A 12,925-nucleotide genomic window follows, 5' to 3' on the forward strand; every position below is an offset into this window, starting at 1 on the left:
TTTTTTATTTTTATGCTGATAAAAGCATAATTTCATTTTGAAATATGGCTTCTGAATCTATTATTTTACATTTTACAACCCAAAAATGTGTGTTATTCCAATTATCATGAACAGGTGTTTAGTTGAATTTGGCCTGAATAATAACGCCATGAAAGTATTTTCATATTTTTTTTTTTTTTGTGCTAATCAGCCTTCCATAAATATCTTAAGGAGTAAATAATTATATCATTGACCTATTGTGAATGAGGTCCGATTCTAGGATTTGTTTTCAACAACGGGTCATTTAAAACATCGTAATTTTCTTGTGAAAAAAATCCAGTTCTATCGTAAACCCCGTTTTTTTGTATTTTTTTTTTAATGTGTGCTAGGTTATATTAAGCATATTTCCAAAGTCATATTTATTGTAACTTCACTACATGTATTTATAAATTTCACCAGCATTTTACAGCTTCTTAAAAACATGTTTATTTATTTTGAAAGGAGTCTTCACCAGTGGGATAGTTGGGCTTAGAAATCATACTATTCAATGAATCTATTAATCATGGAGCAAAGAGGGGGTTGACCGGAGTAAAAACACGCCATGTCTGCTAGGGCCAGTCCAAGAAAATGTCCCCTTTTTGTCTCCTACATAACACCATGCATTCTTATAGCGTCAGTTTGCGGTAACACCATGTGGTAATAACTACTGTCGCTTAGTAGATTTAGTTCTGATAAGAACAGTCCTGGGCCCAATTTCATAGAGCTGCTTAAGCATACAATTTGCTTAAGCACAAAAAAAAATTGCTTAGTAAAATCAGAAAACCCGCAAAAACTCCATGCGATGTACACTGCTTGTGATTGGTATTTAGCTGTTGTTTTCTTAGCATAACAATCGCATGGAGTTTTGGCCGGTTACCTGATTTTATTAAGCAAGACCTTAATGTGCTAAAGCAAATTTGTGCCCCAAAAATTGGCCCCTGCTTAGTTCCAAAAAGAACTTGTCCTGCTCATTATCTACTTTTGCTAAGTAGGTTGGAAGGCAGTGGGACTTCTCGCAATTATCTTCACTGAGGCTGAGTGAGATCAGTTTTGGTCTCGACCATGTATTTTTTAATTACATAATCATCGCAAAGACTAATGACACAAAAATTCTTGTGGGCATTCTCCTTGCAGATACCCAACAGTAGAATAAAAAAAAACCATTGAAATCCATAAATATCTTAGGGGGTTAAACGCTTGTTACGTATGGGGCATATGATAGCGTGTGCGAATTCTTGGACTTGCCCAATATAATCATTTCTGATGTGCTGTGTAAAACCCCATCTATAAATGTTTCAGCGTAAGGCCCTGTGACTTTTTGGGGGGGGGGAGGCCTGTTCATCAAATGTTATTTTTTGTATTATACAAAAAAAACTTACATATAAAAATTTCCACCACATCAAGGGTGTCGACAGGTCTCGGCAAACTTCAGTTTGGTTTTAAATTGCCAATTGTGTGTTTCTATTTTATATGTGCTATGTTTAACAATGTCATGGGCTTTATTGTAAGTTTATTGAAATGGGTTTTACTTTATTTTTTCGAAACGTGGGCTCTGCAGGAATAACTATACAAAATAAAAACCACTATTGGACTACAGTGGGTGCATTTGATAACACTGCGTGCCTGTTATGTTATGTAGGCTCCACAGTATATAACCATGGAGAAATTTCTCCATGATATAACTCGCCTAAGTATCTGAACGAAGCAACCGTGCAAAAAGCATTAGCAACAACGTTAATGGCTTCTTCACATAATCATGTAATTATTCTACAAACTGTGCATCCTATATAGGTAATTCTAGACAGCAAAGAAAGGTTGTTTTGTTAAAGGGTTCATGAAATAAATTTTTCTGAGGAACATTGTTTTGTACAACTTTCTACTCGTCTTCCATGTATGAAAACTATTTGACATCCTCTTTTGGTTAAGTTTATTGAAAAGTGCACTTCTTTAAACATTTTTTTTTAAATTCCATGCTTTTCTTGACAAGTGAGTGCACTGTTGCTATGATGTCATTTTCGGAAGACACTGTTAAATTTTGGGGTTTTTTGTTCAAACTGTGAACCCCAAAATTTGCCCTCAAAAATTTGCACTTAGAATCACCAAAAAACAAAAAAAAATTACGACAGCAAAATATCCACAATTCTGGCAACTTTTGGTGCTGAACTGTAACATTGAGGTTTATGCCTGAAATGACATCACACTTTTACTCATGAATATGGAAATTCACATTGGCATAACAACCAAAAATGCACCAAAATAATGAAAATGGCAAAATAAAAATTGAAATAGGTTATATGGGACACAAAGGTGCATTTATAAAACTACATTAATTTAAGGCCGAACTACATGTACTCTGTAATATAGCTCCATGGTAAGAATATGCATTGGCCGTCGCTGGGGAAAAGCAGGTCGTTTTTGTCACAGTTCTAGCGCATGAGTGTAGTTACGTGTTACTGAGCATTACACCCTTTGTCTATGCCTATCTGCATCTCTACACTGGGGCCGTATCATAAGTCCGACGCCTCATAGGTCCGACGCCTCGTAAGTCCGAAATTTCGGACTTATGAGGCGTCGGACTTATGAGGCATAACATTTATTTATTCCACCTCATGGGTCCGACGCCTCATAAGTCCGACGCCTCGTAAGTCCGACAAATTAAACGCCTCGTTTTTCCGTTGTCGGACTCATGAGGCCTCGGACTTATGAGGCGTCGGACTTATGAGGCGTCGGACCTTTGAGGCGTCGGACTTTTGGGCCTTTATTTGGTTAGGGGATGCGATTTTGTCGGACTTATGAGGCGTCGGACTTATGAGCGGACCCCCCCTACACTGACATGACAACACTTGGACGTGCTGAAACTTATACAGGGCTCGTTTAAAAATGCAAAGATGTTCACTGCAAAATTCGTGGGTTTTCGTAGATTTTAATGAAGCGATCAATCGTATAGCGTACTGGACATTCAGATTCAAAACTAGCCTCTGGACTGCGCTATTATTATGTTGGCCATATGAGTGTTCGGACCGATCTATAAAAAAAAAAAAAAAAAAAAAATCTTCAAAACTTTTACTTTATATTTTTGAATGTAATTTTTACTGTTATTATTTACTATTACATCAAATTTTACTCCAAACTTATTGTTCACACGCAGTATAGTCCTTTTTTTGCCGAAAAGGCTGCCAAATCAGGGAACTGGTTTAGCGAAGTAGACCAAAGTCGAAGTCGAAGCAAAGGTTTTAGAAATGGCCAAAATGTGTCAAGTCGATGGACGTCACAGTCTCTCTCAAATGACGTCACTTCCTACTGATTGCCGTTGTCACGTGCATCGGCATTGTGGGCGTCCAATTTTCGTGAGCAACACGCGCGCGTTTAGAATATTTTTGCACACTGCGCGCACACGCACCTGATGGCGTACAGTGGTTGACGTCAGGAATTTCACCGCATTTACTCGTTAAATTTGAACCACGCGCGCGCACGCGCACTATCCCTGCTGAACTCGTACTATAACAACACGAACAACCAAAACAAATCCGGTTCGAAAGTGCGCGCACAGCATAGCAACTGAGTTAGAATTCGATTTTATTCTCAGAGCCACAACAAACGTTCGTAATAATCATCAGTAGCTGAATACTGCCACCGTAATTTCGGTCCAACGGGGGGAAACAACTAGGCCTAAGCCTACACCAAACATATATTTTTGGAGTCGACGTTTGGCATCTAACTCGCCTGGGGTTTCAGCATCAAGCACATTTTTCAGGTTCTATACCCAGTCTATACAACTGCAGCCTAAATGAGCGCTAACATGGGATGCGTAGTGACCAAAAACCGTGACGGCGGTGGATCAACAGGTAGGCCCTAGGAACATAAATATTTTATAGCAAATGACAGTCTTTTTCCTAGGTCCTTGATTTCTTTTTAGTTCGGAGTCACTTCAAATGAAAACCTAGGATCTGTTGTGGGTTTGGTTTCCAATAGGTCCCCTACTATTTTTTTTCAGACGAAGTGCGTTTAAAAAGTTAAAGTGTAGGCCCTAGGCCTAGTCTTCCAAGTTGACCATTTTGACTCCATAGAGCTATGGTTGAAACACAATTACGAATATAAATAATAATAATAGGCCTATCTTTTCGTTAATTAAAAAGGGACTTCTTGCCAGATTCCGACTCGCACTTTGACGTGTTGGCGTTAGTGTATGGGCCCGTTCCCAAAGTAGGCCCTAGGCCCCAGTATAAAAAGTTCCCTAAGTAGGCCCTAGCATAAAAAGTTAAAGAGAACAACATTTCTTTTAATTATTTTGACTTTAATACGCCCACCAAGCTAGTTGGCGACATTGAGGCACGTCATACGGGGCGAGTCAAAAAAAGCGGAATCCAAACCCCCAAAACTATATTTCATATTTTAAAAAAAATATGTGGGGCCTAGGCCTAGCAGAAAAAGCACCAAACATAACAATGACTGGAAAGCCAATTTCATAAGCTACTTTTCGATGAAAAACTTACTGAAATCGCTCAATCCGTTCAAAGAATATCACCATTTAAACGCAATGACCCTTAAACCCGTTTCTTCCACACACACAAAAACAAAAAACAGTTTATTGTGTATTCTGACTGTTTAGAACAACAAAGAAAATGGCACAGAATACTTGTTTCTAGAACTGTCAACAACTGTAGTACACAATATCTTTAATAACAACCCTGGTAAGGCCTACTGCAAACAATATAATTTATAAAATCCCCCTTTTTTAAAGACGGGCCTTCAAATAGACTTTGTTGAATATTTTTAACTTTTAAACTGAGGTTTTATCGCTGGTGATGTTTAAAGACATTACTGTGACGACGATTCTGAAAATCGCATTTTTGGACGAAAGAAGTTTAAGGGTCATTGTTTGAACGGATTGAGCAAATTCAGTAATTTTTTCATCCAAAAGTAGCTTATGAAATTGGCTTTCCATTCATTATTATGTTTGGTGCTACATATCTGTTTAAATATAAAATATAATTTGGGGGGTTTGGGTTCCGCTCTTTTTTTTTGACTCGCCCTGTAGATAAGATAGAGGGCAGGATTCGTGCACGTGCAATACCGCGCTAAATCGCACGGTACCAACCGTAAAACCGCGTACGAAAATCGCAATTTCTACCCCAAGAACTGTTCAAAATTACAAAAAAAGGGTCATTAGAATTTCGAGAAGTCTGCTGTAATTTTTGAACGATAACAAACACCCTTGACTCTAAGTCGATCAAAAGTAAAGGATCGAGGGGCCCAACACAACACGATCGCCGACATTTTTGGACGTTTTGTAAGAAAATCACGGCCGGCGAGTCGACGATAAATGTTCTCCTCGTTACTCAGAACGTGTGATTTAGAATATTTTGTCCGTGGGTTAGAAAACAAGTGAACTTATTTTTAAGAATGACACAAAGCGTGATATATCATAGGGGTCAGGAGAAAGGCATTTATTCCTCGCCCTCATCACCCCTATTATACTTATAACGTACACATTTAACATATATATGTACCTTGTAATATGATCTCCACACTATACTAACAAGCAGGGGGAATGTACAGGACGACCCAAAAAATACAACCCTAAAACATTTGCCTTTGAAAAAAAAGATCGGTGGATTTTTATGTTTTGGGTATCAGATTAAAGCTGAGAGCTTTTTTTTTTAAATACTGAAACATTCATGAAGATAGCACTTTGGATTGCTGAGAAAAGCCAATTATGTAAAAGTAGTCATTTTTCATCCTGTAGCCCCCCTGTACACAAAAAAATACCACAGTAATATCTCACTGTACCTGTGCATGTCCCATCCTTACAAACATGCACCACGGCACATAATATGACAAGAGTAAAAATGAATTTCATGGAAATACCTTTTATTTTCCACCTGAACAGGTATATTATCTCATCCTTTTCAGTCCTATTTGAAACCTTTTCAGCATTATAAATATGTCAAAATATTAAAGACATTGCACAAAATAATGAAGGATAATTGCACAGTAGGCTTACAGTAAAATGTTTCACTGTTCGAAGTATTTGTGTACAGGATGAAAATGACTACGCTTACATAATTTTCTCAGCAACCCGAAGTGCTATTTTCATGATTTTTTTTCTCAGTATTTGAAAGGAAAAGCTCTCAGCTTTAATCTGATACCCAAAACATAGAAATCCACCGATCCCTTTTTTTTTTAAGGCAAATGTTTTAGGGTGGCATTTTTTTTTGGGGGGGGGGGTCCACCCTGTATAGTAAATGATAGAAACTATAAATTGTACGCAAAATTGGCCGGCATCATTTTACTGAGAATATTTTGTTTTGTCTTTTTTCGTCTTGTACTTTGGTCTAATACTGCGGTATGTCGATACATGTTATGTTGGCACATTACTTCCGTCTGAAGCCCGCCCTTCCTTTGGGTTTGTGTCATAACATCTTCACAGTTTTTCAATTTACCTAAAAATCGCAAAAATATGAAAACTTGAGCTGTAAAATGTTCTTTCTTTTTCAATTGGCAACTTCTCAAAAGTTCCCGCGCGCATTTTTCATTCTCTTCAACGCAGTCGAGTTTCTCATTATTTTTTTCCTGGTAACATTTTTAGAATGCTGATGAAATTCTGGATTCCTAAACTGAAAACCTGAAGTTCTTTTTTCAAGCGTTTTGAGTTTCTGGCCTCAGATAGTTATGGAAATTGTTATCAAACTTTAACAAGTGGCACACACCCATGTACCAGCACATACACGCAATCCAGATCCAAATCATAAATATTCCGAGGGGAAAATGTGTTTTGTTTTATTTATTCACGGATGCATTCTGCACCAGAAAAGTACATTTAATACTATATGGGTAATACAAAAATAGTAATCTGCTGCAATATCTTGAAAGCTTTCAGAAAAAGTAATTTAATATAGCTCTATGGTATAAAGGTAGCGTCCACCATTTTGTAATTTGTGCATTATGTTCGTTTGAAGGGTGCTGAACAACTAACCTGATAAAGTTTCAGCTCAGTGAATGTTGTATATTCCGAGAAAAGGGTCTCGATTTCAAGTCAAAAGTTGCTGAGTGTTGTTTTGAATTGGGCCTGTATTCAGCGTCCGGGACGCTATCACGCGATATCACCGGACATCATCATGCCGTATTTTGTTTGCAAATTCTGGTAAAGAGTTGATCGACATCATCATGAGTGTGACCTACTGGCAAGACGTTGAAGTCAACCTAAAAACAAAATAATAATAAAAAAAAATCAAATCCGTATTTCCCGGACTAGGGCCGAGTCAATTTGAATAATTTAAAATTTAAACATTTGAATTTCGTTTCCATGGAATACCCCAATATTCACTCAGTTCAGTTCACATTTATTATCATTCTGCACAGCACAATTGAAATATATACAAGAAATAACAATATAACTATAAGGAAAAGTTTGGAGGCATATTCTGTAAGCCGAAGCTTGTATAGAGATGCCTTTAAATAATAACTAATAAAAGAAATACTGCGAAATGATGAGGCATAAAAATCAGACAGACAGACAAACGCACACCCACACACAACAGACAAACAGATATATAAAATGACCAAATGCTACCTGATGGAGGATGGTTGGTGAAAAACAACAACTGTACAAGCTGTACAAATAATTTCAAACAAAACTGATTTTATCAATTTTATTGACGCGTCGCTCGCATGCTGCAATTAAGTAATAAGGTATAGTTTCGGGGGGGGGGGGAGGTGAAAATGAAGTTTTAGAAAGTTAATCTTTTCTTTCTAAGAGGGTGAATAAAACAAAACCAAATACGTTGATTTAAAAAAAAACCAAATGAATAAAGTTTGCCTATGAGAAAGATCATACCTTTTTTTTAGGTAAAACAAAGCGAACCAAAACGCCATCAGGACTCCCTTGATCAGCTCCACCCCGTTCCTACAATGGAGACTTTACATCTCAGCAAGGATGAACGTACTATTCTAAAGAAATGTAGGGGCCTAGTATTAGTATTTTTTTTAATTTGTAGTATTTTGTTTCTGAGTGTTTTGTTTTCTGTGTCTTGGTGTTTGGTTTGTAAATCGTCCACTCTGATTTTTATTTCAGGGGCAGGTGGTTCTGGCACACCAGTCTTCGTACAGACGTAAGTTTTAATTTGATAATTTTGTTAATCGAATTAATTTTATTGATAGTTTTCTTATGATTTTTCAGCTTCATTTTAACTGTTCACTTGTAGAGTAATTTTGTTCAGCTGGTTTTTTTTAATAATTTTCTGATAAGTCATATATTTTCGTTATTTTTGTTGCAGAGCTTCTGACAACTACCCGGATTTGAGCCAGCATAACAACCACTTGGCCAAGTGTTTGACTCCAGACATTTACAAGCAGCTGTTTGACATCCGCACGTCGTTCAACTGCGACCTGGACCGATGCATGCAGACCGGCGTGGACAACCCCGGCCACCCGTTCATCATGACCGTGGGCATGGTTGCCGGTGACGAGGAGTGTTACGAGGCCTTCGCTCCTCTCTTCGATCCCGTCATCAGCGATCGGCACGGTGGCTACTCTGCCTCGGCCAAGCACGTTACCGACCTCAATCCGGATCACTTGGTAGGTGGCGAACTAGATCCCAAGTATGTGGTGTCCAGCCGCGTGCGCACCGGCCGGAGCATCCGCGGCTACGCCCTGCCCCCGCTCTGCAGCCGCGCGGAGCGCCGGGACGTGGAGAAGATCATGGTGGACGCCCTGGCCAGCCTGGACGGCCCACTGAAGGGCAAGTACTACCCGCTGACGGGCATGACGGAGAAGGAACAAGACCAACTCATCGATGACCACTTCCTCTTCGACAAGCCGGTGTCTCCGCTCCTGACGGCCTCCCGCATGGCCCGCGACTGGCCCGACGCCCGCGGCATCTGGCACAACGACCTGAAGAACTTCCTGGTATGGATCAACGAGGAGGACCACATCCGGGTCATCTCCATGGAGCAAGGGGGTGACATGAGGGCGGTGTTTTCTCGCTTCTGCGAGGGTCTTGGCAAGGTCGAGACATCGCTGAAGTCTAAGAACTACGAGTACATGTGGAACGAGCACCTGGGGTTTGTCCTTACCTGCCCGTCTAATTTGGGCACTGGAGTGCGTGCCGGCGTCCACTTGAAGGTTCCACTGCTAAGCAAGCACGCCAAGTTTGATGAGATTCTGTCCAAGCTCCGACTGCAGAAACGAGGCACCGGCGGCGTGGACACAGCATCCACCGACGGCACTTTTGACATCTCTAATCTGGATCGACTGGGTACCTCGGAGGTCCAACAGGTGCAAATGGTAATTGATGGGGTGAACATTTTGACCGAGATGGAGAAGGCCATGGAAGCAGGTAACAGCATCGACGATCTCATTCCAGGCAGCAAGGCTAACCCTGATCTGGCGGACTATCCTGACCTCAGCAAGCACAACAACTACATGTCCCACTGTCTTACCCCACAGATGTGGAAGAACCTGAAAGATAAGAAGACGTCTAGTGGATATACGCTGAAGGACTGTATCAACACGGGCATCGAAAACCCAGGCCATCCCCACATCATGACTGTGGGCGTCGTTGCCGGGGACGAAGAGTCTTACGATGTCTTTGCCGAGTTTATGGATCCGGTCATCAGCGCTCGACACGGCGGCTACGATAAAGATGCCAAGCACCGCACCAACCTTAACCCAAAAGATCTCCGAGGAGGCGAAAACCTGGATCCAAAATACGTCCTGTCGTCCAGGGTTCGTACTGGCCGCAGCATCCGAGGCTACGCCCTTCCCCCACACTGCACAAAAGAAGAACGCGCAGCCATTGAAAAGATCACGGTAGACGCACTGGCTGGCTTGGAAGGCCCTCTGAAAGGCACTTACTATCCCCTCGAAGGCATGACCGATGAAACTCAGGAGAAACTCATCGCGGACCACTTCCTGTTTGACAAACCTGTCTCACCGTTGCTCACCGCTGCAAAGATGGACCGCGACTGGCCACAGGCTCGTGGAATCTGGCACAACGCAGAGAAGAATTTCCTGGTGTGGGTGAATGAGGAGGACCACACTCGCGTCATCTCCATGGATAAGGGCGGCAACATGAAGGCAGTCTTCACCCGGTTCTGTGAAGGGCTGCAGAAGGTAGAGGCCCTGATGAAAGCTGCCGACAAGGAGTTTATGTGGAATGAACACCTGGGCTACGTCTTGACTTGTCCCTCCAACCTGGGCACCGGCCTCCGCGGCGGTGTTCATGTCAAACTTCCCCTGGTGAGCCAAGATCCACGATTTGATAAGATCCTCTATGCTATGCGTCTGCAGAAGAGAGGGACAGGTGGTGTAGACACTGCTTCAACTGACGGCACATTTGATATTTCCAACCTGGATCGTCTCGGAACCTCTGAAGTGGAGCAGGTGCAGTGTGTCGTTGACGGTGTCGAGCTGTTGATAAATATGGAAAAGGCCCTGGAAAAAGGTAATTCCATCGAAGATCTGCTCCCTGCTGCCTGCAAGCCTCGCCCGCCCGCCAAGATTATGAGCAGCAACTACCCAGACCTTTCCAAGCACAGCAATTATATGGCTAAGTGCTTGACACCCGCAATCTACGACAAGCTTTATAAGCTGAAAACCAAGGCTGGCGTCACCCTAGACGACTGCATTCAGACTGGTGTGGACAACCCCGGTCATCCATTCATCATGACAGTCGGCATGGTCGCCGGTGACGAGGAGAGCTACGATCTCTTCGCAGACCTTTTCGATCCGGTCATAGACGCCCGCCACGGCGGCTACCCAAAGACCGCAAAGCATCCAACCGACCTGGATGCCTCCAAGCTGAAAGGCGGTGACGATTTGGATCCGGAGTTTGTGCTGTCCAGCCGTGTGCGCACAGGGCGCTCGATCCGAGGTATCACGCTCCCGCCGTGTAACACCCGCGCCGAACGAGCTCTCGTGGAGAAGGTCTGCGTCGACGCCCTGGCTGCGTTGGACGGGCCGCTCAAGGGGCAATACTACCCACTGACGGGTATGACGGAAGAGACTCAAGATAAACTGATCGAGGATCACTTCTTATTCGACAAGCCGGTGTCCCCGCTGCTCACCGCTTCCAACATGGCTCGTGACTGGCCTCAAGCCCGCGGCATCTGGCACAATGACGAGAAGACTTTCCTGGTCTGGATCAATGAGGAGGACCACACTAGGGTCATCTCCATGGAGAAAGGGGGCAACATCAAGAGGGTTTTCGAGCGCTTCTGTGGCGGGCTGAAGAAGGTGGAGGACGCCATTAAGAGCAAAGGCCACGAGTTTATGTGGAACGAGCACCTCGGGTACGTGTTGACCTGCCCGTCCAACCTGGGCACGGGTCTGCGGGCCGGCGTGCACGTCAAGGTGCCCCTCCTCAGCAAACACGACAAGTTTGACGCTCTGTTGGAAAAGCTGCGGTTGCAAAAGCGAGGCACCGGCGGCGTGGACACGGCATCCACCGACGGCACTTTCGACATCTCCAACGCCGATCGTATCGGTGTGTCTGAAGTCCAGCTGGTGCAGATGGTGATTGATGGCGTGGGGCTCCTGGTCAAGATGGAGAAGGCACTAATGGCTGGGCAGAAGATCGATGACCTCCTAACTTCACAGGGGGTCTAAACCATCAACCTCAAACGCATCCATTCATCGATTTATTTATTTACTTTTTATTTACTTTGTCATCTTATTTAATTTATGTACAGCTAAATTACTTATTCACTTTGGCAGTCAACACTCAACACAGAGATTCAAAAGCAAAAACAGGCAAGCCATTATTTTTAATCTATAAGATCCAGTTTTAGGTTTTACACAAGCCAAAATGGGAGTTATTTTGAAAAGCATGTTCACAAAACTTCAGCCGATTTCAATCAATAGTGAAAATAAAACGTATCAAAATCAAAATATTCATGAAACAGGTTTTTTTTCACCATCGAGAAATGAACATTACAAACAACAGACGGTCGCAACTTCGACAGTAAAAATAATGGTCAATTCGGCATACTGGCAGTTTATACTATACATAAGCTACAAACGTGAACAAACGGAGCAGCACATTATCTAAAATTGTTACGGTCAAAAATTACACTTCTAAATCAATGTAAATTTATTTGTCAAACCACGGAAACTTGTCATCGTCATATGGATATTCTTTAATTAAACAACTCAGCAGAGGCAGCTTTACATAGAATTTGCTATTTTGAACATGGGAACTAATTTTAGGTACAGTTTTCTTGAGTACAATGTTTAATCATGCTTCATGGGGTTTATTTGTATTTATCTGCGAAAAGTTTTGCAATCCAGTTTTTGGCACAACGTAACCTGCTATTACCCTTCAGTGTTATTTTACTACCTGTTGATATACTCTGCATATAGGCCTTCTTCAAAAACAAACTCTTTATCAATAGCTAGCCTTTATACAAGTGTGGCAAACCTAACCGAACATGCTGTCCAACCAAGAGAACTTGCATTGTGTGTGTTTTGTTTGTCATAATTATTCGATAGATCTACAGATGTTTACCAAAATAAAAAGCAGTGACTATTACATGAAATCCTACAACACTGCTCAAAGAATTTGCGGTTTTTTTGTAAACCATTGAAGGATGTACGTACCTCTAGGGATTCCGTGAATTGATGTGACGAAAAAGGTTTTAAAAGTTACTCATCACATGTCCTTGTGTTTAGGCCGGACCTAATTGTGACCATTATTTAAAAAAGCGAAAAATAAGAGCACTACAGCAGAAAGATTGCGTTTCTAATGACGAAATACTCCAGTTAATTTGATTTCCGCTTTCTCTGCATTTTCTTGCCCTTAAAATGCAGTTGAGCCTTTAGGTTTCGATCGCATGACGAAAATACCACGTGACTACCCTGTTTCCCCGTGATCGGCCAGCATTGCAGTAGGCAAGCGTTGTGCATTGTG

The 12,925-nt window shown here is 41.9% G+C and overlaps 1 protein-coding gene across 1 annotated transcript; it reads left to right on the plus strand.

The window, feature by feature from the left end:
• The first annotated feature begins 3,526 nt into the window (after positions 1-3,526).
• LOC119726690 (creatine kinase, flagellar-like) lies at positions 3,527-12,576 on the plus strand. The gene is made up of 3 exons (XM_038198484.1): positions 3,527-3,863; positions 8,093-8,129; positions 8,295-12,576. Exons 1-3 carry the CDS (start codon positions 3,806-3,808, stop codon positions 11,623-11,625), a joined length of 3,426 nt encoding a protein of 1,141 aa, XP_038054412.1. The 5' UTR covers positions 3,527-3,805; the 3' UTR covers positions 11,626-12,576.
• The last annotated feature ends 349 nt before the right edge of the window (positions 12,577-12,925 follow it).

The sequence above is a fragment of the Patiria miniata genome, unplaced genomic scaffold, assembly GCF_015706575.1.
Source record: "Patiria miniata isolate m_02_andy unplaced genomic scaffold, ASM1570657v1 HiC_scaffold_2, whole genome shotgun sequence".
NCBI classification, from domain to species: domain Eukaryota; kingdom Metazoa; phylum Echinodermata; class Asteroidea; order Valvatida; family Asterinidae; genus Patiria; species Patiria miniata.